Source organism: Hyperoodon ampullatus (genome assembly GCF_949752795.1).
Source record: "Hyperoodon ampullatus genome assembly, chromosome: 4".
Classification (NCBI taxonomy): Eukaryota; Metazoa; Chordata; class Mammalia; order Artiodactyla; family Ziphiidae; genus Hyperoodon; species Hyperoodon ampullatus.
This window is the reverse complement of record NC_136917.1, coordinates 23514704-23541932: the sequence shown is the minus strand read 5'-3', so window position 1 is coordinate 23541932 and position 27229 is coordinate 23514704. Positions and strand designations below refer to the sequence as shown.

The 27229-nt window shown below is 51.6% G+C and overlaps 4 protein-coding genes across 9 annotated transcripts in view; 2 read left to right on the top strand and 2 right to left on the bottom strand.

The window, feature by feature from the left end:
* The window catches only part of NSD1 (nuclear receptor binding SET domain protein 1), a gene marked incomplete at its 5' end in the record, with an annotated part of 125826 nt that extends 123348 nt beyond the window's left edge, over positions 1-2478 (top strand). For all 3 annotated transcript variants that reach the window (XM_079702501.1, XM_079702500.1, XM_079702499.1), the window contains one exon: positions 558-2478. In XM_079702501.1, coding sequence (XP_079558627.1) covers positions 558-2188 — 1631 coding nt within the window. In that variant the 3' untranslated portion in view covers positions 2189-2478. The remainder of the gene's footprint in view (positions 1-557) is intronic.
* Positions 2479-8182: 5704 nt separating this feature from the next.
* On the bottom strand, positions 8183-10412 carry RAB24 (RAB24, member RAS oncogene family). 2 transcript variants are annotated; one of them, XM_079703495.1, is made up of 8 exons: positions 9949-10412; positions 9798-9866; positions 9510-9651; positions 9333-9400; positions 9142-9241; positions 8862-8912; positions 8662-8724; positions 8183-8542 (listed from the first exon to the last, which is right to left on the bottom strand). In XM_079703495.1, exons 1-8 carry the CDS (start codon positions 10063-10065, stop codon positions 8478-8480), a joined length of 675 nt encoding a protein of 224 aa, XP_079559621.1. In that variant the 5' UTR covers positions 10066-10412; the 3' UTR covers positions 8183-8477. The 2 variants fall into 2 exon arrangements, with proteins under 2 accessions (XP_079559621.1, XP_079559622.1); XM_079703496.1 differs by having other exon boundaries at positions 9510-9588.
* A 189-nt stretch (positions 10413-10601) lies between these two features.
* PRELID1 (PRELI domain containing 1) lies at positions 10602-13657 on the top strand. Of its 2 annotated transcripts, XM_079702794.1 has the most exons (5): positions 10602-10824; positions 11397-11622; positions 12898-13011; positions 13125-13203; positions 13414-13657. In XM_079702794.1, the coding sequence occupies exons 1-5, from the start codon at positions 10733-10735 to the stop codon at positions 13563-13565; spliced, it is 663 nt and encodes a 220-aa protein (XP_079558920.1). In that variant the 5' UTR covers positions 10602-10732; the 3' UTR covers positions 13566-13657. The 2 variants fall into 2 exon arrangements, with proteins under 2 accessions (XP_079558920.1, XP_079558921.1); XM_079702795.1 differs by lacking the exon at positions 12898-13011.
* Positions 13658-14232: 575 nt separating this feature from the next.
* MXD3 (MAX dimerization protein 3) lies at positions 14233-18433 on the bottom strand (the record flags this gene model as incomplete). Of its 2 annotated transcripts, XM_079701850.1 has the most annotated exons (6): positions 14233-14693; positions 14768-14951; positions 17060-17174; positions 17306-17335; positions 17991-18096; positions 18364-18433. In XM_079701850.1, 6 exons carry the CDS (start codon positions 18431-18433, stop codon positions 14578-14580), a joined length of 621 nt encoding a protein of 206 aa, XP_079557976.1. In that variant the 3' UTR covers positions 14233-14577. The 2 variants fall into 2 exon arrangements, with proteins under 2 accessions (XP_079557976.1, XP_079557977.1); XM_079701851.1 differs by lacking the exon at positions 17306-17335 and having other exon boundaries at positions 17060-17217; positions 17998-18096.
* Positions 18434-27229: the final 8796 nt, after the last annotated feature.

Sequence of the window (27229 nt, the reverse complement as noted above, 5' to 3'; positions counted from 1 at the left end):
GTAAAGTTTGTGCTAGTTTCCAGACTTAACATTGAGCAAAGGTAAATCTGCTTCCATTTTTCACCTTTGTGTATCTGCTCCCTGTTCCTAGTAATAACCAAATAAGCAGTTTAATTGGCTGAGATTTTCCCCATAGAGTTGAATATTTAAAGGCTGTACAGGACAAATGGAGTTTGTAAAAATATGAAAGTAATATCTTCACATTCCATCTAAGGGGAGCTTTGGGTTTTGTTTTATTGTTGTTGTTGCTTTTCTCCTTGTTGGAAATAGTTGTAGAAATCAGGGTTTACTCCTGCTTGGGGTTTTTTTTGTTGTTTTTTACTCCTGCTTGGTTTTTAATTGATACTCAGTTGCTACTTGATACTTGGCTGTTATTTTTATGCATTTTGCAGAAAGTAAAGCTGAGATCCTGGGGGAGGGGAGGTGGGTAAGTGGCATGAGCTCTCTGCAGAAGGCAGCAGTTTGAAATCACTCCTTTGACTTAGTTCCAGAGCCATGACCCATCTCATATGCATGTCTTATTTTCCTAAGCCTTTGTTTCACACCTGTGTTTTCAGGGAAATGGGAGTGTCCTTGGCATCAGTGTGACATCTGCGGAAAGGAAGCAGCCTCCTTCTGTGAGATGTGTCCCAGCTCCTTTTGTAAGCAGCATCGGGAAGGGATGCTCTTCATCTCCAAACTGGATGGGCGTCTGTCTTGTACTGAGCATGATCCCTGTGGGCCCAACCCTCTGGAACCTGGGGAGATCCGTGAGTATGTACCTCCTACAGTACCGCTGCCTCCAGGCCCAGGCACTCACCTGGCAGAGCAATCATCAGGAGTAGCTGCTCAGGGGCCCAAGATGTCGGACAAGCCATCTGCTGACACCAACCAGACGTTGTCGCTGTCCAGAAAAGCTCTGGCAGGGACTTGTCAGAGGCCACCGCTGCCTGAAAGGCCTCCTGATAGAACTGACTCCAGGCCCCAGCCTGTAGATAGGGTCAGGGACCTTGCTGGGTCAGGGACCAAACCCCAATCCTTGGTATCCAGCCAGAAGCCATTGGACAGGCCACCTGCAATGGCAGGACCAAGACCCCAACTATCTGACAAACCCTCTCCAGTGACCGGCCCAAGCTCCTCACCCTCAGTCAGGTCACAACCACTGGAAAGACCTCTGGGGACAGCTGACCCAAGGCTGGATAAATCCATAGGTGCTGCCAGCCCAAGGCCCCAGTCACTGGAGAAAACCCCTGTCCCTACTGGCCTGAGACTTCCGCAGCCAGACAAACTGCTAGTCACCAGCGGTCCCAAACCCCAGACTTCAGACAGGCCCCCCGACAAATCCCATGCCTCCTTGTCCCAGAGACTCCCACCTCCTGACAAAGTACTGTCAGCTGTGGTCCAGACCCTGGTAGCTAAAGAAAAAGCACTGAGGCCTGTGGACCAGAATACTCAGTCAAAAAATAGAGCTGCTTTGGTGATGGATCTCATAGACCTAACTCCTCGCCAGAAGGAACGGGCAGCTTCTCCCCATGAGATCACACCACAGGTTGATGAGAAGATGCCAGTGTTGGAGTCGAGCTCGTGGCCTGCCAGCAAAGGTCTGGGACAGATGTCACGAGCCATTGAGAGAAGCATTGTGTCAGATCCTGTCCTTCAGCCACTGGGCAAAGCAGCGGCCCCTTCAGAGCACTCCTGGCAAGCTGTTAAATCACTCACCCAGGCCAGACTTCTTTCTCAGCCCCCTGCCAAGGCTTTTTTGTATGAGCCAGCAACTCAGGCCTTAGGAAGAGCACCTGCAGGGGCTGAGCAGACCCCTGGGCCTCCCAGCCAAGCACCAGGCCTGGTGAAGCAGGTGAAGCAGATGGCCGGAGGCCAGCAACTACCTGGACTTGCTGCCAAGAGTGGGCAGTCCTTCAGGCCTCTTGGGAAGGCCCCATCCTCCCTCTCCACTGAAGAGAAGAAGTTGGCAACCACAGAACAGAGTCCCTGGGCCTTGGGCAAGGCCTCACCAGGGCCAGGGCTCTGGCCCATAGTGGCTGGACAGACACTGGCACAGTCTTGCTGGTCCTCTGGGAGCACACAGACATTGGCACAGACTTGCTGGTCTCTTGGAAGAGGGCAAGACCCTAAATCAGAGCAAAATACCCTTCCAGCTCTTAACCAGGCTCCTTCCAGTCACAAGTGTGCAGAGTCAGAACAGAAATAATACCAGTAAATGCCACATGACCAGACCAGCTGCCCCCAGGGTTCTTGGGGAAGGGAAAAATCTTCTTTTTCCCTCTTAAAAAACAGACAGACCCCAACACTTTTCCACTGTTATTCTCTCCTTATATCCCAACATTCAGAACTCTTGCGACATTAGCCAGTGGGGGCTTGTGGTTGTGTGAACCATATATGGAAATCCAAGTGGGCCCCAGCCAAGGAGACAGACAGACTCGGGTCTCTTTCCCCCAACCTTTACTCATGGTGAACTTGAAATAAAAAGTCCACTCTGGAGTCAAGCATGGGATTCAATTCCGCTGGTCAGGTTGAAGGTAGAGGGGCTCTCAAAGCTATTTCTCTAGCCCTACCAAGCCCCACTGAGGGTACCTGATGAACCCTTGGGAGGAAGTGATTCCCATTCACATCGGTGGTGATTTCTTGAACATTCATGTGTGCTAGGCCTGGTGCTAGTCACTGGCAGGAGATACAGAGATAAATAAGACCTGATCCCTGTGAGCCTAACATGCTTGCCTGGGTTCCCAGGTTATTTTTAAAGAACCTTTGACCAGGAAATAACAGGAAGTTTGAGGGGCCCTGGGGCTCTGGGCTCATTTTGTCATGTCCTTTGTGGCCCCAGAAGTGGTTGTTTTGAGTGTCTCCTGGTCAGGTGTGCCTGTGTGTATGTGCATGTGTGTACAGTCATGCAGAGGTCTCCTCTATAGGCAGGTAGGGCCTGTTGGCTGGGCAGCCTCTGCTGCTTCTGTCTGGGCTCTGGAGAGTCTAAAGATCTGTCCTTGGTGGAGCAGTTGGTTGGGGGGCTGGGCTCTGTGAGGACACAGCTTTCCCTCAGTGTAAGAAGGCAATTGGCAAGCTTACCTTTCTTTTCTATAGATTTTCCTCCTTTTACATCAACCCACCCCATGCCTGTCCCCCAAACACTCAGGTGCTTTCAGATTTCAGAGTCTCGGGCAGTAGACCTAGGGAATCTCTGGCAAGCTCTGGGCTAGATCCACCACCAGCTCAGGGAGAGTGCCAGATCCTGGCAAGAAATTACTTCTCTCCTGATCTTTTGCCCTCCTACCTGAATGGAGGGAGTCTTCTTCACTAGTGGATTCTACCACCCTCTTCCTGAGAAATGCTGTGCTCTGTATTGAGAGCACCTGCCTGCTGACTTAGCTCAAAGGCAAGCCAGAACTCTTCCCCATGACTGGCAAGATGTGGCGTTTAGAGCAATGTCCAGTCCAAGAGATGACTCCTCATAACTGCTGATTATCTGTTACTGCTGCCCTGAGCTGGGGCCCAAGGGCTGGGAAATCTGTTGGTGCTACCCTGCCCTACCATTCACCCAGCTCACTGACTGCCAACAGGAAGTGCTGTTTGGCCAGTTCCTTCCCATTCACCCACCCCCTCTTTGTCCCTAGACCAAACATGTTTACCTCTCTGCTTTGCCAACTTAGCCAGCAGCTTTAGCCAACAGGCCATCTCCTGGCCCCAAGGTCTCCTGGCCATTTCTGTCTCAGTTATGGCTTTTACACCCTCAACAGGATTCTGTATTTTGTCCCAATTTCCTCCTCCTGAGTTTCTATTGAGGTTACTCCCATACTTCTAAGGAGGGAACAACTGTTGTTATAGAAGCATTTGCGCTTTATATAAAGATTTAAAAAAGAATTTGCTTTTATTTCCCAAAGTCTGTCTCTGGGGTTGAGACATTGAACTCAGGCAGAGGCATGAGGCTGGGCAGGGCTGCCCTGAGTTTAGGGGCCTATTCTTGCATCTCACTTAGACCTCGGACTCTCCTCTGTAAATTCCACCTGCCTAGTTCTCCCCTTTCATCCTGTCTCTCTTCCCACGTCATCAGAGAGGAAAAGCTCTTTGTTTTAGAGGAAGAGAAAACAAAGCATCTTATTTTCTTTTAAAAAAATTTTAAACCATGGAAAAGATATTTTTAAAGAAATCCACCCAGAACATTAAAGTTCATTATATTAAGTATTTATCATGTGTGAGAATAATAAGTATATAACTGCAGCTAGTAGGTCCCTTTCCTTAATCTCTTAGGTTGTATGAGTAGGATTTGCTTGGTGCCAGTCCTGTGCCCTTTTTTTCTCCTGTCATCTGTAGTTGTGATCAGAAAAAGATATCCGCACTGCGCTGTCAGAATCTCTTTCCACTGTGTTGTGTGTTAAATTACCGTAGCTCTTTGTTTCATGAAATAAACTGTGAATTTTGTTGGGGGGGTGGTGCAGGCTATGTAAAATTTTTAAGTGGAGAAGTTTGATCCTGAAGGAGCTTCTCTGATGTAGGCTTTGGTAGGTAATTGACTTGACAGCCACTCTAGATATGTCTCACAGGACAGGAAGGAGTGAGGGAAAGGTGGGCCACTTTGTGGTTTTGTTTCAGTTTTTTCCATTCTCCCATTCACTGGAAAGCTTCCTTCCAGACCTGCGTAGGAAACAACTTCTGAAGCTGTTTATTTAAATGGATGGACAGCCAGCCCGGCTTTCATGAGGGCCATTGTAAGACTCTCTTAGGTTGATTGGAAATTAGATGTTCAACTCTCAGGCCCACTGATAGCATTTGATACTAGATTGTTAACATCACGAAAGCAGTCACTATACAATTAGAAGCAGAGTTGGAAGGACTTTTGGGAAGTGCGACTCTTGCATGACCCTTTGTGGGGGGTGACCTTGCCATCCTTCGGGGATTCTCCTGGAACCTATACTGAGACCTTTTCTCCAGGGGGTGTGACCTGGCAGTTAAAAGGAAATCTTTACTCTTAGAACCTCCTGATCTTTGTGTAGGATGGTATTTTGGCATTTGGCCAAGTGCTTGTAAATCAGGATCTCAATAGAGTGTCTGCCTCTAAGCCAGTTCCCCAGGAAGCCTCTCTGAGGGGGAAGCCATAGCTTCCATAGGTAGTTAGAGAACTAATACCTGTCCTAGCCCTGTTAAGTCAGAAAAAATTATGGAAACTGTTGAAATTTGAATTCAAAGCCTCATTGCTTCTCTACTGGAGCAAACCCATTCTAATAGCAAAATAGTTGTCATTGCTACAGAAGCATCCAAGTTTTTAAATGTCTGCTTCCCCCTGAAGTTACTGAGTTTGAAGTGATTTAAATCACTCTGTTGATCCTCTTCTGAACAACTACCAAATCTACATCTTTAGCATTGATGAAAATAATTATTCTATTCTTTACATCCTCCACCCCACACTACAGTCAGGGCATGAAGTGCATCAGCGATCCTTTTCCAGGCTTGGCAGCGTCTACTCACAGGAGCTGGACTCCCAGGTTCCCTCGTGAGAACAGAGTGGCAGGAAGGAAGTCTGGTCCTGGCAGCTTCCCCTGTGGAGAAGAATCAGGAGAGCACTAAATGTGGATGGATTTTTTTTTTTTTCTTTTCCCCGTCAGCTCCTATAAAGCGGGTTTTCTCCTAAGGCTTCTTTGGGGGACACTGTCATCCTCTTGGGGTCTGTCAGGAGGTCAGAGTAGCCCAGTGTCCTCACTTCTCTGAGATCATGGCAGGAAAGGAGCTGCCACAAGCCCCTTTTCCTGCTGAATAATGTTTGGGCTGTTCCATGTGTTAGACATTCCAGATCATTTAGAGCTGGGTAGCTGCTGCACGAGACTTTCCTTGGCTGTGGACGGTTAGCTCTCAGCTGAGCTTCCTAGAGTTAGTGCAGCAGGGCCCGAGGTTGCTGTAGTATAAATTGAAAAAAAGAATAGGTAATTGCTTTGTACACACACAAAAAATGCAATGATGGTGCTAATTTCCTGGTATAAATAAGCACTGCCAAGGGTTGAGGGACTGGTGACTTGAGAAACCCAGATTCCTGTTTGGGAAAAAGAGATCTTATGTAGTTTCCTTGAGGCTTTATTAGAGGAGGGGAAGGTAGAGCCTTGGTGAATCTTGCACCTGACCCTGAAATAGTCCAGTGCAGTCCAGAGGTGGAAGAGATGCTGTTTCCAGATGAGGGTGGCCACTGAGTTTCTCAGGGCTGGTGTCACCGTGTCTGTAGCCTCTGTGCACACTGCCTGAACAGGCTGGTAGAGAGCTCCAAGTGTGGGGTCTCCCTCGGCTACCTTCTGCCCCTCTCTACCTCTTCCACTCTCACGGGAGCACCTCTACTGCTTATGAAGATTAAGGGTAATATTTCTTAAGGAAGTGGAAAGAGTTTATTTTAATTAGAAATCCACAGCCTGGGGAGAAATGTTTCCTATCAACATAAGCAAAAATAGCACATGTTAAACTCATATGGTCCCTTTTCTAGAGCTACTTCCCCATGACTCTCAAAACATCAGGCTATTGAGGGCTTCAGGTGTAACCCCCTGGAAATCGAGCAAAGCTTTTTGGACAGGAGGTGAGCCTAGGGAGTTAGGAGCAGAAATGAGTGGTTCTGGTGCTTTAGACTTCCAGGGTAGGGGCAGAGAACGGGTGGTCTCTAGGTCTGAGGTGGGTGCTGCCTGTGTGTGCATGTAGGTGAGTGTTGGAGACGGGCGGGTGCAGCACACAGGAGCTCCTGGAAGAGCAGCTAAGTCTTGGCAAAAAAACAAGCTGACAATAGAGATCTATCTTTATATTTTTAAGAAAGGGGCAGAGGGGGTGTCAGCTGAGGTCCATCACTTTTTTTGCCCTCCTCCACCCCAATAGATTGTCAGTGATAAGTGGAACTCTTAGTGAAAAAGAGGGGAGCCCTGTGCTAGGAGTCCCCATAAACATGTACTGTAATTCTTTGTATATAGAAAAAAATTACTGTAAAGTAAAGTTTAACTTTACTCTTATGGCCCTTGCCCTGTGTTTTGTTTTGTTGTCCGTGGGGAGATGTAGCCTAACAAGGAGGGAGGATGGGTTTGGGGTGAGAGCAGAAGCCAGCCCCTGAGGTAGTTCCCAGGGACACGGAACTGAGCCCTTCCTCCAAGCACCTTATGGGAGTGGTGTGGGTTTCCTCCCAGTAGCCACAGCTGTCGGAATGTCTTTCTGCTGCTTTTGGGAGTGGCTGGCATCAGTTTCAGTCCCTACACAGGAAGCCTCCATCACCCACGAAGGAAGGGTATTTTGAGGTTTTTAAAAAGGAAGTGGAACCAAAGCACTTTCTGAGTGTGAGTCTAGACATCTTGGCCAAGTTTTTAGTTTTTTAGAGCAGGTGCTGGGCACTGCAGAGGACTCGGCCTAGGCCGAGTGAGGCAAAGGGGCTGAGCATCCCATAACAGAAAAGGCTGCCATAGGCTTCCTTTTGGTTGAAGGGTTGGTCCTGTCTACAGTAACATCTGATTCTTCAGAAATATCTGGACGTCCAAGGCCCAAAAATACACTTTGAGGAAACCCTGGGAATCTGCTTCCCTTCTGACTTAATCCTGAACTTTCTGCCTCAGGGAAGAGTGTGGGAAGACAAGCATTTAGTCCTACAGTTACTTTTCACTTATGATCTTCAAGTCCTGAACTGGGTAGTGGTCACTTCACTTTACAGATGAGAAACACAGGCCAAGTTTAAGTCCCTTTTCTGAGTAGCTGAGTTGGATCCCAATCTGGATCCATAAAACCTTTCTAAGTCTTGCAGAACCTATGATTTTTCTACTGTTAAGCCACATTATAGGGTGTTGCTAGGAAGCTTAGGATCTGAGCCACAGGCATGACTCATGGACTTAGACATGACAGAGGTGCAGTCGAGCCAGTGAGTCTGAGGTAGAAGTGCTTGATCCTTTGATCTCTGGATACTACTTCAGTGCCTTCCTTGCTCTTCTTAGCACCAAGAAGGAAGTGTGAGCTTTGCACTGCCCCAACCCCAGCTTCTCGCCCTATCTTTGCCCCCACTAAAGAATAGGAAAGGGCCCTTCTGCTTCTCCATTATCTCAGCTGCAACCCTGGGGTGAAGCCAGTTGGTTTCCAAAGGAAAGTAAGAGCTAAAAGGAGCCTTGATACAGGAAGCAAGGGCAGCCAGGTGGCCCCAGAAAGTGCTAGGTATCTTGACACCCAATCCACACAGCAGGGAAAGGGGTTGAGTGTGATTCACAGTGCATTGATTTTATTTACAAATCAGAAGCCACTTAAATAATTTGTAGACACGAGTGCTGTCCAGGGCAGAAGCCTGGCGTCCAAATCAGCCCTTACCCTCCTTGTGCCCATCAGTCAGCCCAAATGCTGCCTCCGTTCCATGGGCCAGCACAGGCAGGTGCCACCTCTGCTGCCATGGGGACCTGGGGTAGCTCAGACGTGTGATCACCCAAGCCCAGACAAAAGCTAGGTCCAGCCTCTCTGGGGGAATTCCTTTAATTCCCCCAGGCCAGGTGAGTGGTGACTCAGTGATGACAACAGCTGTAGAAGTAGGGATTTGCCTTCTGGCCCAGGTCCACGCCCTTGTCCTCTGTCAGAGAGAGAGGTGGCAGCTCAGCATCATTCTACTGGGGGATCAGGTAACTCATGAAGGGGGCCAGATGCTGTGGGCCTAGAGGAAGTCTCCACAGGAGCTAGGGAAGGACACACCTGTCATCACCTGGAAGGCGGCCACACTGACGTAATCCTCTGCTACTTTCTGGAAGAGCTCATCTGGCAGGAAAAAGGGTGATAGGTGAGGATCAAATGCCAGTGGCTCTGGGATCACCCACTAACCAGCCCTCTAGGCTTTTCTCTGTCTCCCTTGTTGCCCTTGCGTGTTCTGCCGTGAGGCCCAGGACAGCACTCACCCACACTCTGGCCTGTCTTGCTGGATGTTTCAAAGAGCTGAGCTTTGATACCTGTAAAGAGAAGTGTCTAAAGCCTCATACCTGAAAATTAGGTGGACACAGACACAAAGGGGAAGGCTAGCAGTATAGGGAATCTTCTGAACCCCACAGATTCAGGGAGGCCAGAGAAAGTCTTCCCATGGGGGATCTTGCCATGGTAGCCAAGGCAGTCCCTATTTTCCGTGACCCACCCAAGTAGCCACTTCCCTCCCCCAGCCCCAGGGAGGTAAGGAGCAGCTACTGTCTGCATAGTCCTGGACGTCGTGGAAGTCCACACGTCGGCGCCGCCTGTCCTCCTCCAGCAGGTCACTCTTGGTGCCACACAAGTAGATCTTACAGCCCTGGAGCAGAAGACAAGGTGAGGGTCACCCCCCCTCGGACCACCAGATCCCCAGCCCCTGTCTCGTCTTTTGGTGAGGTCAGGCCACCTACCTCCTCTAGGTTGCGCAGTTCCTTCACCCAGAACTTTGCCCGTTCAAAGCTGCTGCTGTCCGTCAGGTCTTGGTGTGGGACACGCAGGAAACACAACCAAGGGTCAGAAGCTGTTCTGTAAGGCCAGCCTGGCACCCTCCCCTTCTTGTTTGAGAAACAGGCCAAAACCATCCTTACCATAGCAGACGATGGCAGCCTTGGCGCCCCGATAGTAGATTCGGCTCATGGCCTCATAGCGCTCAGAGCCTGCTGTGTCCTGAAGGGCAGGGGGAGGCTCAGCCCTGGCCTGAGTTGCTGAGCTACTCCCCAAAACTGCAAACTAATACCACGTTCTCCAGACCCCGTTTTTAAATTGTGGTCTAGAGAACAGAAATGGCCTCTATGAGGCCACAAGTCAGCCAGTAATAGGCAGGACCTATGCCTCCTCAGGAATGGGTTTTCCCAGGACTTGCCCAGAGAACTTACCCAAATACCCAAAGTCACCGTCCGGTCTCCGACGGACATCACCTTGGCCACGAAGGCGGCCCCAATGGTCTGCAACCAAGGGGAAGCAATCAGGGCCTCGGATGCGGGTTACCCCCTCCCACCCGTGCTGGGCCGTGTCGGGCGCACTCACGTTCTGATAGGGCCCCACCAGGAAGCGATCGTGCACGTATCGCTCCACCAGGCTCGTCTTGCCCACGTACTCCTTGCCCAGCATCACCACCTTGACGTCCACACGCTGCCCGCTCATGCTCCCGGGGCTGCCTCACCCGCGTCAGGGTCCTGAGCGGGGGCGGGAGGCAAACCGGATCTCCACTCCGGCAGGCAGCGCCCGAGCCTCAGTCCCCGACCGCAGGCGCCAACCTAAGGCTCCAGACGCCGCGACGATATTGAGCTACAGCAACGCCTCCGTCCGCCCCCGCTCTTCGTCCCCGGGTGCTGATCCTCCTTCTGAGAGTCCAGGACCCGGGGCGGCCTGGGAGCGTGCGGGGAAGCGCACTCAACGCCGGCGTCCGGCTCGCCCGCTCGCTCCGCTACTCGCTTGCCCGCCCGGCTTAGGGGCCGCTCCGACACGGTTTCCCCACAGAGCCTGGGAGGGGTCCCGCTAACCTGGCTCTGGCTCCGGCCCGGAGCACCGCGACTCCCGCGCGGGGGGGAGGAGGTAGAGGCCGGGGAGGCGGGGCCGCCCGGTCACGTGGGCAGGCGCCGGAAGAGGTGGGCAGTGCGCGGCTGCGCCGGAAGTGGCGCGCGGCTAGACAAATCCTCATGGCGGCCGTGGCGGCTCTTTGGGTGCGGCGCCTGAGTGACTGAGCTGCTAGCCTGGCGGCCGAGCGTCGAGCTCCAGCCCCGCCTCCGCGTGCCCCCCGGGCTCCACACCCCTGATGCTGTGTGGGCGCTGAGCCCGCCCGACCTGGACAATGGTGAAGTATTTCCTGGGCCAGAGCGTGCTCCGGAGTTCCTGGGACCAAGTGTTCGCTGCCTTCTGGCAGCGGTACCCGAATCCCTATAGGTACGTGGCCCTGGAAAGAGCAACCCTCCCACCTCGCTGTTTGGAGATCGGAGTGTGGGGGCCGGGAAAGACTCGACTTCGAGTGGGGGGGTCGCCGGAGCCGTGGCCACGTTTAGGACGAGAGGACCTATCGGGGAAGCGGCCAGGCTAGTACTGGAAGGAGGCTGGGTCTGGGTAGTAGTTTACTTGAGGCCCTAGTAAAAGGTTGTCTCATCTCAGGGTGGTGAGACAGGAAGAGGTGGCGGCACCGGAGCTGGGGAGGGATCTTGGGGTTGGAAATCCGGGCGCTTGTCTACTTCTCCGCCGTGACGCTGTCCAGTGGTGCAATAAATCATGAGGTCCAGCCCTGCTGGAAGGCCTAGGAATCCAGGTCAGCGAGGAGGCGGGAGTTGGAATTTGCCCTGGGTTAGGCTCAAGGGACTCTAGTTCAGGTCTGAGCCACAACACAGATCACTCTGCAAGTTTGGGGAAAGGCATGGCCATTCTGGGCCTGGAGGCTCCAGATGGGAACCCCAACAGGCAGTCACTTAGGGCCAGGCTCCTGAGGGTCACCTTCACCCTGACACCTGCAGCAAACATGTCTTGACGGAAGACATAGTGCACCGGGAGGTGACCCCTGACCAGAAGCTCCTGTCCCGGCGACTCCTGACCAAGACGAACAGGATGCCCCGCTGGGCTGAGCGACTATTTCCTGCCAATGTTGCTCACTCAGTGTACATCCTGGAGGATTCTATTGTGGACCCACAGAACCAGACCATGACCACCTTCACCTGGAACATCAACCATGCCCGGCTGATGGTGAGACCCCTCCCTCTTGGTTCCCCCAGAACTAGAGAGCTCCAGGTACATGTGGCTAGGGAGCCATGAGGGAGCTTCTATGATCCAAGCAGATCTGAGGAGTGTTGGCTCTAGAGTACAAACTCAGATGATCTCTTCAGCTGGTCATCTTCTCTGGATCTGTGTTTTGACTCATTCATACAGTGGTGGAGGGGTTACCTGTTTTACAGAGTCGTTGTAAGTACTAAATGCAGGGCACTCACACTGTGCCTGGCCTGTGTGTAGGTTGGGCCACAGGCATGTTGCTGAGGGATGGAGGGAGGCAGTGGTTTTCAAACAGGAATCTGTCAAGCCATAAAGGGTACCTTGGATGTACCTTAGACGGGGAGGATCTGGGTCCCTTGCCCCAGTTTGACTAGAGTCTTTTATCTGTCTTATGTAATGGATTTCTGCCTGAGATTTCAGGGGAAAAGGGTTCCACATACCTTTGCTTTAAAAAAAATAAAAAAGGCTTGAAAACCCATGGTTTGGTTTAAGGAACATCCTACAGTATCTTCTCACCTGTGAGTACCCAGGGAGCTGTACCCAGCTTCCAGAGAACTGTTATTTTCTTTCTTGGTTAATCTTCACAATAACACAGGGAGGTGGGTATTACTCTCTATTGTGCAAAGAGGAAAGTGAAGTTCAGAGAGGGGAAGTCACAGAGTGAGTAGGCAGCTTAATGCTCTGCCCCAGAGTTATCCGAAGGCCTCACAGCTGACTGCCCTAAGGGCACTACAGCTGTGTTTTGTAAATTACAAAGAAAAGATCCAGCTCTAAGAAATGTCTTTCAGTCCAGCTGTGACAGGTGTCTTAAGTGTTTCTCTTGGAAGTACAGGTCCACTTTCTCCTCTCTGATAATGAGCTGTGGTGATGGCCGGATTTTTTTTTTTTTGGGGGGATTGCCAGGAGCTCAAGGGCCAAAGTTGGTGGAAGGCAGGTTGAAAACACCACACATATCTAGATGTAAAGGTACAAAACATCCAGGATGGAGCTGGAAGGCCCTCCGCTGATCTCAAGAGTCCATGTACCTTTTTGTTTGAAGGGTCAGAAGAGAGGTTTTTAGAGAGCAAAATGACTTTTTTTCATCTTCTTACTCTCTTCCCAAAGTGCAGCTTGGGAATACAGTAAGGGAAAGGAATCGGTTTTCATTTTATTGCTTTCCCTCGTGAAAAGAGGCAGGGAATCAAATTTATGTGCAAGCTGGCAAAGTGAAGGACTCCCACACGATTGTGGTTGGCTTGACTGCCTGCACAGGTGGTAGAGGAACGATGTGTTTACCGTGTGAACTCTGATAACAGCGGCTGGACTGAAATCTGCCGGGAAGCCTGGGTCTCCTCTAGCTTGTTCGGCGTCTCCAGAGCTGTCCAGGTGAGCAGCGTTGTTGTGGTGCTGGGGCTCTGGGGCCCAGGGCATATAACAGAGAGTCCGGGCTGGGGTTCAGTGGGCAGCTCAGAATCCTTCCCGTTCTCATCTTTTGCCAGGAATTTGGTCTCGCCCGGTTCAAAAGCAACGTGACCAAGACTATGAAGGGTTTTGAATACATCTTGGCCAAGCTGCAAGGTGAGGGCTCTGCACATAGGCAGAGGCTGAGTCAAGTCCTAATTGCCCTGCCTGGGCTGGAGCCTGGAGCTGTCACCACCCTACTCTGAGCAACTCATCTGTACCCTGGGTATTTCCTTCAGGGCCTGGCGCACAGGAGATGAATGTCCTGGGAGGTGATTTAGGTGGGTCTTGGCATTCTTTGAAACCAGTTCCCACCCTTTGCTCCAGGTGAGGCCCCTCCCAAAACCCTTGTTGAAACAGCCAAGGAAGCCAAGGAGAAGGCCAAGGAAACGGCACTTGCAGCTACAGAGAAGGCCAAGGACCTTGCCAGCAAGGCAGCCACCAAGAAGCAGCAGCAGCAGCAGCAGCAGTTTGTGTAGCCAGCCCAGGCCCTGGGGCCACAGCACAGACCACTTGCTCCAGTCCCTGTGGTCTTTCCTCCTTGTACTTTATTATTAAAAGTCAGCTTCCAGCCCTGTCTACTGTCTGGGTGGTGGGCTGGGGGTGGGTGTGTTGTTTGGCCTCTCCAGCACACCAGGCCGTTACCCATGTCTGAGCTGGGCCTGCTTATTCCTGCATCAGGTGGCTGAAGATAGAGGTACAGTGACTTGCCCAGGGTCACGTCCATGTGAAGTGGTCATAAACGCTAGACTGTAAGCTCCATGAGGGCAGGGACCTTTGTTTTATTTTCTGATGTGTCCCAAGTACCTGAAACAAAATCTTGCACATAACAGGCACTCAATAAATACTTGTTGAATTCAGTCGGCCCCAGCTCTGGAGTCAGAAAGCTTTGGTTCAAATCTTGACTCAACTGTTTCCTGGCTTTGGACCTCAGGCAGGTTATGTCACTCAGCCTCAGTCCCACTGTGACAGGCAGGGACTGAGGCCTCCGAGCTGTGAGGAGTAAAGGGGCACTGCCTGGTGTGGACAGCAGTGTTTGTGGTGGCTACGGATCTCATTTCCTCTTTTCCAGTTTGTCTGTGGCTGGGAGTTCCCCCATTTTCACCAGGCAAGACCATGAACAGGAAGTTAAGAAAGAGGCTTTTAATGAAAATATAGTATGTGGAGGGCAAAGGCCAGGGGCCCTTGTTTAGGAAGGAACATGAGGACCCAAGAGGCTTCCTGCCCCTGTGGACAGCAGAGCGAAGTGCTACAAAAAATGCCTGGAAGGGTGGCCTGGGCCCAAGCTGCCTGCCCTGCAGGGCTCAGGGGGGCTCGGCACCCCATCCTAGGTGGGACTGCCAGCAGCAAGGTACGGGGAGCACCTGTTCCCACACGGTCCTTTTAGTCCATTCCGACAGTACTCTGAGCAGCCCTGGAGGCTTGGTGAGGGCTCCAGCCTGGCAGAGCAGAGGGTGGGCTGAGGGCAGAGGTGGCTCCAGGAGGTGAGGGTCATAGCCAGGTGCTGCCGCCGTGTGAGTAGCTGTGCTCCTGGCCCGTGCTGAAGCCCCGCAGCAGCTCAGCCTCGCCCCCGAACACCAGGCTCTCCACGTCCACCTCCAGCTCCTCTGCACAGGGAGCAGGCCAGTCAGGGGACCTGGGCCACTCAGCCCACTCGACCCCTCCGCTTGAGGGCACTTACCTTGGTCTGAGTCGGAGCGCTCAGAGGAGAGGCCTGAGGAGTCCAGGCTGTCTGCTCGCAGCCGCTCGCGCTCGCCTGCCCCGGCCAGCCCCCGGAGCTGCTCCAGCTGCTGCCGCAGGCTCTGCTGCCTGCTGCGCAGCTTCTCCTTGAGCCGCCGGGCCCGCTGCTCCTGCTCCTCCAGCTTCTGCAGATCCGAGGGAGCAAGGGGCTGGGGTCAGCTACCCGGGGTCTCGGGCCTCACCCCAGCGCCACGCAACGGCGGACCGTGGCCACGTGGTGACTGCTTGCTCCAGACGGGCTCACTAGATCTGGGCCCCAGAGGGTTGCTCCCACATCCTACAGGAAGCTAGGCCCTCCTGCCCTCCTGTCCCATGTAAATGGCCCAGGAGTTCTGTCCAGATGGGTGGGGGAGGGAGGGCACCACAATCTCAAAGGCCCTCGGGGCCCAGTCGAGTGATGTGAAGGAGTGGAGTGTCTGGTGTCAGGCAACAGGGACTGCGGGGGACTCGGGCACACCAGCGAGTGCATACTAAGGCTCAAGGCAGTGGCCCAGGCCAATTACTGCCACATGGAAACAGGCCCAGTGTTGCCAGATCTCCCAGTTTTTTAAAGAAGCAGGGAGATCACATTTTTTCATGTCAAATGTCCTTTTAAGTGCTGCCAACTAATTTAAATTTTTAGAAAACTACAGACCAAACAAAGGCTACCAGTTTGTAACTCCTCAAGACCCTCCCAGGAGTCCTAAGTCTTCAGCATTAGTCCCCTTCTGCTGCCCCCACGCAAGCTCCGCCAGCCCTCAGTTCCAGGGACTGGAGGACCAAGGGTTCTCCCATCAGGGTCCTCAATGGACGGAAGCCTGCATTCAGTCAGCAAGAAGGGGAGACTTGGGTGAGGGGGCATTTGGACTGGGAGTAGATGAATGAATAAGAGCTGCCCAGGCAAAGACGGGGGAGGAAGAAGCATCCAGGCAGAGGGAAAATGGGAAAAGCGTGGAGAGTTCAGCTTTTTTGGGGAGGAGTGGGGAAAGATGAGACCAGTGGCAAGGCCTGTGTTGTGAAGCGCCTTGAGTTTCACAGGAAGAAAGAAACTGAAACTGTCCTGTCAGGAGCCATGGAAGGTTTTCAGCAGGAGGCAGACCTGGACAGATCTATGTGGTGCAAAGAACATTCTAGGGCAAGGTGGGGAGGACAGCCAGGTGGAGGCAAAACAGGAAGCAGGGAGTCCAGGAGAGGGGTGACGGGCCTTCAAGGAAGGAGCAATCCCCAGGTCCTGCCCACAGGCCAGCCAGCACCCAAGGTCACACATCATCCCTCCAAGAACCAAGTCAGTAACTCCATGTGAGAAACTGGAGCCGGCTATCTGGCCAGGGTGTTATTCAGCCACAATGAGGAGAACGCAGGCACCTTTGGGACAGTGCTGACAGTTTCCACACCACGATTTATTTGCTGCATGGCACCTCCCTCTGTCTCTGCCACTGCCCCCTGTGCCCACAACAGGGCCTGGCAGAGCAGGTGCTCACTTGAAGGAAAGAATGCAAGTCGGGAGACCTAGGCCTCGGTTCTGAATCTGCCTCTCATCAGCCGGCTCTGCCTCCATTTCTTCCTCTGTCAAAAGGGCCAGGAGAGCAGGAAGAGGCCTCTATTGTTTCCAAGTCCCTTCTAATCCCCACTCTGTGGAGCTCCCTTGTGCTTGAGTCAGCACACCCTACTCCCATCCATCAGGGGGCGCTGAGCTCAGCCTGGGCAGCAGCAAGAGCCCTGGGAGGGTGACTCACTGGCGTCCTCTTGGTACTTTGCCCCTCCTGGCCTCTGGAGCTGCCTCCCAAAGCAGCATCGCGACAACCCCCCGCCCCCACCCCCCCGCCACCCGCCGAGAACAGGAGGCCTTCAAGGATGGGGGAGAGGAAGAGCAAGAAGCAGCCCTCTCCAGTCCGAGAGACCCTTACCCATGACCCCTCACAGAATGCCCCCCATACAGAGGAGGAAATGAAGTACAGAGAGACTACATAACTCGCTCAGGGTCTCACAGTTGGGATCCAAGTAATAATTGCTGTAATAACAAGTGAACTTTTATTGGAAGAACTTGCTTAAAGCCTCAGAACAATCCTGAGTTATTTTCTGCTTTTCTTCCTACTTAACAAATTTGGAAACTAAAAGCCCAGAGAACTGTCCAATGTCAGGCAGTTGGGCTGTCACCTCAGACCTCTCTCCCCAGGTCCACCCAGCCCCTCCCTACTACCCCTCTCCAAGCATCCTGGCAAGCTGGCCCTGGGGCGCCAGAGTAGCTTCTTACCTGGATGTGCATCCTGGCCCTGCGCAGAAGGCTCAGGGTGGTGTATCGGGCACAGTCAGCCCCCAGGGGCATCTGCTGCTTCAGCTGCTCCAGGCACCGCTTCAGCTGGGCCCTCCTGTGGGGGAAGGGGTCTAGAGGGCAGTGCCAGCCCAGGCTTGCTGGCCAGATGAGGGACAGCAGGGGAGGGAAGGCCAGAGGGAGGCAGTTCCTGGGGCCTGGTGCTATCAGGGCAGGGTTGGGACTCACCTGCGCTTCTCCAGCTCGTTGTGCACAGACCTGCCAATGCCAGGGAGGATGGGGTGAGGGGGCGTCAGCTACCGCCCACACCTCAGTCCCGGGGCTCCCGGGGCCTCAACATTCACTACAGATGTGTATCCCAAACGAGCCCACTGTGGGGACCCTGTGCTGGCCTCAGGCACCGGAGTCCCAGGCAGAGGCAGAGACAGCAAGGAGGCCTGCCCAGGTGACTGTGGGGTCCAAAGGAGGCCCCCTAGCAGCAATCAGGAAGGGCTTCCTGAACAGGTGACATGTGAGCTGAGCCCAGCAACACAAGTTACCCAAAATGGGTAGTGGGGGGAGAGGCATTCAAATTGGGGGGAACAGTGTGCAAAGGGTTGAGAAGAGGAGAGAAAAGGAGAAAGCCTGTGGGGGGAAGCGAGTGGTTTGATATGTGCAGTATTAGGACTGTGAGTGGAAGCAGGACCCAGAACTATTCACCGTTCCAAACACATCAGGGGTGCTCGAGAAATAGTCCTTGAACGAAGAGTGTGTGTTTGGGGGATGGGGAAACGGCAGGAGGTGTCTGAATGCCTTCAGAGCAGGGTACCTGGCCCAGAAGATGCGAGCAATAAGGAGGAAGTTGGCAGTGGAGGGGCCCGATGAAGGACGGCGTCCATATCCCCCATTCCCCGCTGCCCCAGGCCCTCCTCACCGCCCACTGTCCAGCGCGCCAGGAGCTGGGGGAGACCGCTTCCTCCTCCTGTGGACTGGGCCCGGACTTCGGTGTGGGCACAGGGACGCATAGCCATGCTCTGCCTCTGCGAGAGACAGCCCCCGCCCGCGTCAGGCCGGGGCTAGTTCCAGCGGGGTCCCCTGGCACGGCACGGTCAGGGAGGGGCTTTTGGCTACAGGGCCGTTTCCTCAACCCCTCCAGCCCCACTGCCGGCGGACCCCTAAATTGAGGGCGGGGGTGCCCCAGGACTACTGCCCTAAGGCCATGCATCCTTCAAGTTGGGAGCTAAGTCCAGCCCAGGCCAGTGTCAGCGAGGTCGCCGCCTGGAGTCCGACCAAGGGTTCTTCCTCACCTCTCTCGCGGCGCTCCAGGAACTCCGCCGCCTGCAGCAAGACCTGGATGTTGCTAGCCACGGGTTCCATGTCGGCGACAGCTGGCTGCGGGCGGGCCTAGGGTGCTGGCCGGAGCAGCGGCTGCACCACTTTTGTTACAATGTAACTGACACGGTGCAACAAACACAGACGCCCGGCCCGCCCCCGGAACGCCCCGCCCCGGGACAGCCCAGCTCTTGGCCCCGCCCCTGGAACGCGCCCGGGGGCCGCAGCCCACCCTCCGCGAGCCCGCCCGCCCCCTAGGACTCCCGTAGGGCTTCCATGGGCGCCGGCTCCAGGCCCGGCCCTTGGGCGAACTCCCGGGCTGGGGGTGGGGGTGGGGTTGTGCTGCGTCTTGCCGCTTCGCTCAGCGACCCAGCGCCGGTTACTTGGCTTTTCTGGGCCTCAGTCTCCAGCCCCGTGCTGGTGGCGAGAGGCCCGCACACTGAGTGGTGCTCTGGGGGCCGGTGGTCCCGGGGAGGCCCCTGGCTCCGCCGCTGCACGTGGGCGCCACGGAGGTGGGGCCGGCGGGCGCCCTCGCCCATTTGCTCTTTGCCTCTTGAGGCTCGCGGACGTCACGTTGGGGGCGGGGCAGGGGGGCCTCTCAGGCACTACTGGCTGCGTGCGGCTCCGCCCTCTCCCGCTGCTGGTCAACACGTTCGGGCGGGAAAAGGAGCAGGTTTCAAATTTGAAAACCCTGGTGATGGGGGCGGGGTTGAGCGGGGAACGGGGCCCAGTGCGCAAGCGCCGGGGGAGGGGGCGCGGACCTGGCTCCTGCGCTCCAGGGTCCGTGCCCTTGCCTGCTTGCCATCTGCCCCCGTAGCCCCCCGCTGGGCTCCTCCTCCTCATCTGCAGGGAAGCTATTGTTGCTACGAAAACGTCAGAAGGGTAGCAACTTGAGAACTGGCTTGCTTCAGAGTCCTGGGTTCTGGAGCCAACAGAGTTGAGTTCCTGTCCTGTCACCGCTACTTCTCAGCTGTGTGACTCGGGAAGCCCTGAGACAGCGTCGTTGAAAGATCAGAGCCCACGCCTATGCCGTGCATTTCCGAGGCCTGTTGCAACCTCACGCAGGCTTCTTCCTCCCACAGAGTCCCTGGTTGCCTTACTCAGTCCATGAGCCCTTCTTTTTTTTTCAGTATTTATTTGTTTATTTAGCTGCGCCGGGTCTTAGTTGCAGCGTGCGGGATCTCGCTCCCTGACCAGGGATGGAACCCGGGCCCCTTGCATTGGGAGCGTGGAGTCTTAACCAGTGGACCACCAGGGAAGCCCCCATGAGCCCTTCTCTAACGTGACTTTCTAGCCTCCCGAAGAAGATGATGCGGTGATTTCTAGGGGCAGCACCAGTAGGTGTAGCCACACCTTCCAGGACAGTGACAGTCTAAGGGTGGAGACCGGAAGATAAAAGCAGCTGTTACAGGGTGGAGCATTACTGCCAGGCTGGGCCTGAATCTGTGACCTGGAAATGGAGAGGAGGGAGAAGGAGGAACTAGATTCTCTATAAAGAGACAGTCCTGGGTAAACACATGGCACATGGCAGTCAGTCCTCAGTTCCTTGGAGAAAAACCTTTGAGTTTCTCTAAGAGTCAATTCCAGAGGAATCACTGACATGCTCAGCCAGAACTGCTGCCTGGGACTATCCACCCCTTCAGCCACCCACTCACTCATGAAATATTTGCTGAGCACTTGCTGGACCTTAGGCACTGTGCTGGGAGCTGGAGAATACAAGCGTGGGCGAAACCAGACAGGGTTCTCGCCTCTGCAGAGCTCTCAGGTGAGGGGCAGAGAGATCGACAGAGTAATCACACTAGAGATACACTCTGACAGGTCCTCACAGGAAAAGACACAGTGTAAGGGCACATCCTAAGGAGCATTTGACCTAATCAGGGAGGTCAAAGAAGGTTTTTCTGGGGAGGTGGATGAGTAGGTTTTATCTATGTAGAGGAGGAATGTAGAATTCCAGACACACTAACAGCAGGTGCAAAGTCCCTGAGGCTGAAAGGAATGTATGCAGATGGAAAGAAGGCCCATGTGGCCAGCATAGAGAGATCAAAGAGCACGGAGCAGGCTGACACTGGAGAGGCTGGCAGGGCCCAGAACAGGCTGAAGTGTTCCCCAAACCCCCACCTGCAATTAGTTATGTCTGAAGAAAGGGGTCACAAGACTTGTGAATGAATTTCCAATTTTATTTCACTAAAGTCAGCACCCACACAGTGTAGGCACAAACCCACTAGTCAGATATCTGGGACCCAGGTGGCCCAGGCTTGGAGCAGGGGTAGGATTGGGACAGGGTTGCGGGGGAGTGTCTGAAGGAGGAGAGCTCCCAGCAGAGGGAGGGAGCTCTTAAAGAGTTAGGGCTGCTCCAGCTGGAGGCTGTGGAAGTGAGGCAGGGGCTGCAAGGGGGCTGGAGTAACCACACTGAGGAGTTTGGACTTCATCCTAGGAGGGTAGGATTCGAGCTAGGGAACAACATGGCCTCAGGGCGCCCATGAATTGGGCCAGGGCCACTGGCCAGAGGAGCAGGCAGGTGGGGAGGATGGGGCTCCTGCCCCAAGCGCTTGGATGCCCTTATGAGCCCCCCTGAGAAAATGCTAGTGCTAGTGCCATCTGCACAGGGCTGGGCAGAGGCCTCCAGGGCTCTTGCCCCCTCAGCAGTGACTGGTCTTAGAACCTCTTCCCCAGACCTCCAGGTCCTGCATGGTCCAGCCTGCACACTGCAGCCTGTGGCCTCCCTGCTGGCTCCCCACCCCTTGGCCCTGCCTGCCTACAGTAATTGTGGCTATGCTGCCTGCACTTCATTGCAGGTTCTGTCAGAAACCAGTATCCTCTGGGCTCCAAGGGACAGTGCCTGCCTCTGTGCCCTGAGTGGGAGAGGAGAAGGAGACCCATACCCTGCTGTCTTGCCCCAGTAGGACTCCTTGAAGAGGGCAGCTTGCAGGGCCTTGGCGCCAGGCTCACCATCCTCTCCCACCCTAAGGACAGGATGCCTGAGGAGATGGCTCCTGCTGTTCCCCTAGAACCCTTTCACTTCCTTCCCCGCAGCTGAGAGTAACAGCGGGAGGGGAGGTGGGAGTTGGGGCAGTATTGGAGCTAGGGCCTGGCTCAGACCCCGGACCCTGCCCAGCCCCCTCCCTATGCTCCCTGCCCCAGCCTCTCCCACTTCACTCATCCTCCCCTCTTCCCAGAGAGTAGCATTCCTTAGTCACTGAGCTAACCAGGTTGTACCCCTGCTGAAAGGCCCACCAGGAATCCCTCGGCCCTCAGGACAAAGTTCAGGCTGGGCTGTGCCCCTCCTCCTCAGGCCACACACCCTGCGCTTGCCCATTTCCCTGCCTCGGCCAGCTTGGCTTAAATGTCACTTCCTCCAGGAAGTTCTCAGGCCTCCAGTTTTCAGGGCACCCTTCTGAAAGCAGCAGTGGCCCTGTGTCCCTCAGGGTCAGCCTCCTCTGTCTGACTATAACCATGGTGATAGAGGAAGCCAGTGTTAAGAAAGGGTCTTGGCCAAGCTATAGTTGGGGAGCAGGGGGCAGTGGGCCTTGGTGGGCTTGGGTCTCTATGTGCACAAGAGGCTGGTGGTGTAGCAGTCAACAGGCCCCTAACTTGGAGGCCACAGTTGGAATGCCACCCCCACCAGGCATGTTGTCAGAGGCTGCACAACACAGTGATTGACAGAGTCAGGGAGGCTAGCTGCTCCCTCTTTAAGTGCAGCGGAATAGGCCATGAGGCCAGGCCTGGCTAGACTACAGTCCCAGTTACCCTGGATGGGGTCACCGGGAAAAGGCCTCTGTAGGACCTGTAGTATGTCCACTTTTTTATTCCTGATATAGGTAATTTCTCTCTCTCCCCCCGGCCCGTCTTTATGAGAGTTTATCAATTTTGTTAATTTGTTTAAAGAATCAACTTTGGATTTCTTTTGCTCCTTTGTTTCTAGTTTCTTAAGATGGAAATGTACATAACTCACTTTATTCCTTTCTTCTTTTCTGCACATTGCTTTCACTGCATCCCAAAAACATTGATGTGTTGTAGTTTTGTTTCATTTTGTTTTTCATTCACATAGAGATATTTTCAGAATTTTTCTTTGACCTGAGACCTGTGGGTAATCTGAAGTATTTTCCATAATGTCCAAATATTTGGGAATTTTCTAGATGTCTTTTTGTTATTGGTTTGTAATTTAATTCTATGGTGGTTAGAGAATATACTCTTATGATTTTGATCATTTGAAATTTATCAAGGCTTGTATGGTCCAGTATATGATCTATCTTGATGAAGGTTCATAGGCATGTAAAAATAACGTGCATCCTCCGGTGTTGTTATGTGTAGTGTTCTCAAAGTGTCAAATTAAGTTGGTTGGACTTCCCTGGTGGCGCAGTGGTTAAGAATCCACCTGCCAGTGCAGGGGACATGGGTCCAATTCCTGGTCTGGGAAGATCCCACATGCCGCGGAGCAACTAAGCCCATGCACCACAACTACTGAAGACTGTGCGCCCTAAAGCCTGCGCCCCACAACTACTGAGCCCGTGTGCTGCAACTACTGAAGCCTGCGCGCCCTAGAGCCCATGCTCCGCAGCAAAAGAAGCCACCGCAATGAGAAGCCCGCGCACCGCAATGAAGAGTAGCCCCTGCTCATCGCAACTAGAGAAAGCCCACGTGCAGCAACAAAGACCCGACACAACCAAAAAATTAAATTTAATTTAAAAAATTAAGTTGGTTCATTATGTTGCAGAAAAGAAAAAAAGTTTATATCCTTACTGATTTTGTTTTGTCTACTAGTTCTATCAAGTACTGAGAGAGAAGTTTTAAAAATCTCCAGATTTAACTGTGGAATTGTCTATTCATCTCTCCAGTTCTGTCACATTTTACTTTATATGTTGTGAAACTCTAGGCGCATATGCATTTATGACTGTTATATCTTCTTGTTGACCTAATTATTTTTGTATTCTGAAAAATCCCTCTTTATCTTTGGCAATCTTCTTTTCTTTAATACTATTTTGGTATTAATATAGTCACAACAGCTTTTGATTAGTGTTCTCATAGTGTGTTTTTTCCCATCTTTTTACCCTTAACCTAACAGTGTCAGTATTTAATATGTTTATCTTGCAAATAGCATATGATTGGGGAGTTCCCCCCGGGTGGTCTGATAATCTCTGCCTTTGAATTGTGTTTAATAAAATTATTTTGACATAGTTGATTTTAAGGTCTATCATTTTGATTTTTATTTTGTATTTGTCCCATCTGTCCTTTTCCCCTTTTCCCTCCTTTTCTGACTGCTTTTGGATTATTTGAGTCTTTATCTGACTTCCATTGTATATCTACGATTGGCTTCTTATCATTACCTCTTTCAAGTGGTCTTTCAAGTGTTCACTTTAAGAACTATAATAATATATATCTTGGGACTTCCCTGGTGGTCCAGTGGGTAAGAGTCCGTGCTCCCAAGGCAGGGGACCCGGGTTCGATCCCTGGTCAGGAAGCTAGATCCCACATGCATGCCGCAACTAAAGATCCTGCACGCCACAGCGAAGATCCCGAGTGCTGCAACTAAGACATGGCGCAGCCAAAATAAATTAATTTTTTAAAAAAGAACTATAATAATATATGTCTTTAAATTATCACAGTCTACCTTGAATTAATATTATATAATTTTAAACATAATGTAAGAAACATATACCATTATGCTCCCTTTTACTCTCTACCACCATTTTTACTACTGTTGTTATATATTTTATTTCTGTATGTATTAAAATTCCTAAAACATTGCTATAATCCTGCTTTAAACAGTCAATTGACTTTTTAAAAATTAAGAATAAGCAATCTTTTACATTTCATCACACTTTACCATTTCCAGCATTCTTCATTCTGTCCTGTAGAGCTGGGTGTAACCTGGTACCGTTTTCCTTCAACCAAAGGAACTGCCTTTGGCGTTTCTTATAGTGTGGGACTTTTTTTTTACGCGCAGGCTCAGTGGCCATGGCTCACGGGCCCAGCCTCTCCGCGGCATGTGGGATCCTCCCAGACTGGGGCACGAACCCGTGTCCCCTGCATCGGCAGGCGGACTCTCAACCACTGTGCCACCAGGGAAGCCCTAGTGTGGGACTTTTAACAACACATTCTACCAGCATTTGTTGATTGAAAATGTATTATTTCATCTTTATTTTGGAAGCATATTTACACTACATATAAGATTCTAGGTTGACTGCCTTTCAGCTCTTTAGTTATGTCACTCACTTGCCTTCTGTCTAGTATTTCTTTTCCAAGTCAGCTGGAATTCTTATCGCTCTCCCCCCACATATGTAATGTGTCTTTTTCCTCTATTTCTTTTTTTTTTTTTTTGCAGATTCAAAGAGTACATTTTTATTTTCCCATGTAAATAATTTTGGAAATATGACAGTACATTCAATATAAGCAATTTTAATACTGCCATCTTATACGTGAGAGAGGCAGTAGAGTATCACGGATATTTTTACTACAGAGAAGTAGTTTACCACAGCCCTCAAGAAGGTACATGGGGAGTCACCACTAGGAAAGAAGTTGGAAAAAATTATCATTCCTGCAGCTCTGAGAATCCTTGGGTGGGACCTGTGGAGGCAGGAGGTGCCTGTGGAGATGGACAGCAGACTGCAGAGGTGCACCATGGCCTGTTGCTGCCATCTTGCTTTGGTCTTATATCCACAATGCCACCATGATTCTCTCATACTATGATATTTGAGAACATCCCAAGATAAGAAGTGATAACCATTTAATATGTTCTTAAATGCTTTAGCTTCTTTCAGCTTCTCTAAGAGTTTCTGCTTGGTGCTTCTATTACCTCCAGAGTTGAATGCCACTCCAAACTCACTGTCACATCCTCATCTGCATACTAGGGCCTCTTGTGGGTCATGTGCTGTCAGGGACCAGCGAGTCTGTAAAGATCTATTTTGTTTTAATATTTTCTTTTTATCTTTGATTTTCAGCTGTTGGATATGATACACCTGCGTGTGGTTTTCTTTGTGTTTGTCTTGCTTGGTGTGCTTTGAGCTTCTGGAAAGTTTTTCAATCTTTATTTCTTCAAATATTTTTTCCTCCCCTATTCTATCTCTCATCTCTTTGACCCCAATTTCATGTATGTTTCCCAGTTTCATAGTATATCAAGGGTAATTGATGCTGTTAATGTATTTATGTGTTTTTTTTTACTCTCTGCTTCAATGTGGGTAAGTTCTATTTACTTGTCTTCAAGTTTGCTTATTCTTTCTCCTATAACATCCAATTTGGTGTTTAGCCCATCCATTGTAGTTTTTATTTCAGCTATTGTATTTTTCAGATCTAGAATTTCCACTTAGTCATTTTTTGAAAGTTTTCTATCCATATCCCAGAATATCTCATTATCCCACGTGTTAATTTCCTAGGGCTTCCATACAAAGTATTATAACTGAGTGGCTTACAAACACAGCAATTTGTTCTCTCACAGTTCTGGAGAAGTCCAAACTCCAGGTGTCAGCAGGATTGGTTCCCTCCTGAGGGAGCATCTGTCTCAGGCCTCTCTCCTCACCTCTGGGGCTGCCAGCAATCCTTGGTTTTCCTTGGCTTGCAGATGCATCACTTCAGTCTCTGCCTCTATCTTCACAAGGCATTCTCCCTTGTGTTTCTCTGTGTCCAAACTTCCCTCTTCTTTTTTTAAAAAATATTTATTTATTTATTTATTTTGGCTGCACTGGGTCTTAGTTGCGGCACATGGGATCTTTAGTTGCAGCATGTGGGCTTCTTAGTTGCGGCAATGCTGACTTCTTAGTTGCAGCATGCAAACTCTTAGCTGCGGCATGCATGCAGGATCTAGTTCCCCGACCAGGGACCAAACCCAGGCCCCCTGCGTTGGGAGCATGAACTCTTACCCACTGGACCACCAGGGAAGTCCCAAACTTCCCTCTTCTTATAAGGACACAAGTCACTGGATTAGGGTCCAAGCGGACCTCACTTTATAACCATATCTGTAAGGACCCTATTTCCAAATTAGGTCACATTCAAAGGTTCTGGGTGAACATGAATTTTTGAGGGACACTATTCAACTCATTATTCCCCCTTCTCTATCCCAATTATTGTTCTTTTCCCATTAAGTATTTTATATATTTATAATAGTTGTTGTATGTCCTTGTCTGCTAATTCCAATAACTTGGCGTTTTTTTTTTATGTGGAGGGGACTTCTTCTATTGACTCTGTTTTCTCTTTAAAATTAAAGCACATTTTCTTGCTTCTTCTCATGTCTTATAATTTTTTACTGATTCTAGAATACAAAAGTGAGGGAAAATATAATGGAGTATAACCATATTGAGGTATATATTGTTTTGCTTTGTTTTGGTTATTTTCTTAAGAGTGCAAGTCCTTACCTATATGGCAGTCAGAGGGAGAGGCCCATCATTCAGATTCCTCTTGAGCTGAGCTTTGTGAGAAGTTTAGTAAACTGTACAGTTAGAAGAAACACACTCCACACGAGACCACCATCACTTCTGACCCTAATTGCAAGTTCAGGGGTTTCTCAAATCCACTGTTGGGGATGGCAGTTTTCTGGGACTCACAGAACCCACTCAAAGCTATTATACTCACTATATACACTGCATTATACAGTTTCTTACAGGGAAGGGATACAGATTAAGATTAGCCAAGGAAAGAAGCTCATGAGTCTGGGGAAGTATGAAATGTGGGACTTGGGACTTCCCTGGTGGCGCAGTGGTTAAGAATCCGCCTGCCAATGCAGAGGACACGGGTTCGAGCCCTGGTCCAGGAAGATCCCACATGCCATGGAGCAGCTAAGCCAGTGCACCACAACCACTGAGCCTGCACTCTAGAGCCCTCAAGCCACAACTACTGAGCCCGTGTGCCACA

Bases quoted from the DNA above. Each gene is read 5' to 3' on its own strand.
- RAB24 (XM_079703495.1), bottom strand. From the start codon at position 10,065: ATGAGCGGGCAGCGTGTGGACGTCAAGGTGGTGATGCTGGGCAAGGAG. The intron at 9,652-9,797 runs GTAAGTTCTCTG...ACGTGGTATTAG, and splicing joins CGGTGACTTTGGGTATTTGG to TTTGCAGTTTTGGGGAGTAG. The intron at 9,242-9,332 runs GTAGGTGGCCTG...CTTCTGCTCCAG, and splicing joins AACTGCGCAACCTAGAGGAG to GGCTGTAAGATCTACTTGTG.
- PRELID1 (XM_079702794.1), top strand. From the start codon at position 10,733: ATGGTGAAGTATTTCCTGGGCCAGAGCGTGCTCCGGAGTTCCTGGGAC. The intron at 10,825-11,396 runs GTACGTGGCCCT...TGACACCTGCAG, and splicing joins CGGTACCCGAATCCCTATAG to CAAACATGTCTTGACGGAAG. The intron at 13,012-13,124 runs GTGAGCAGCGTT...ATCTTTTGCCAG, and splicing joins GCGTCTCCAGAGCTGTCCAG to GAATTTGGTCTCGCCCGGTT.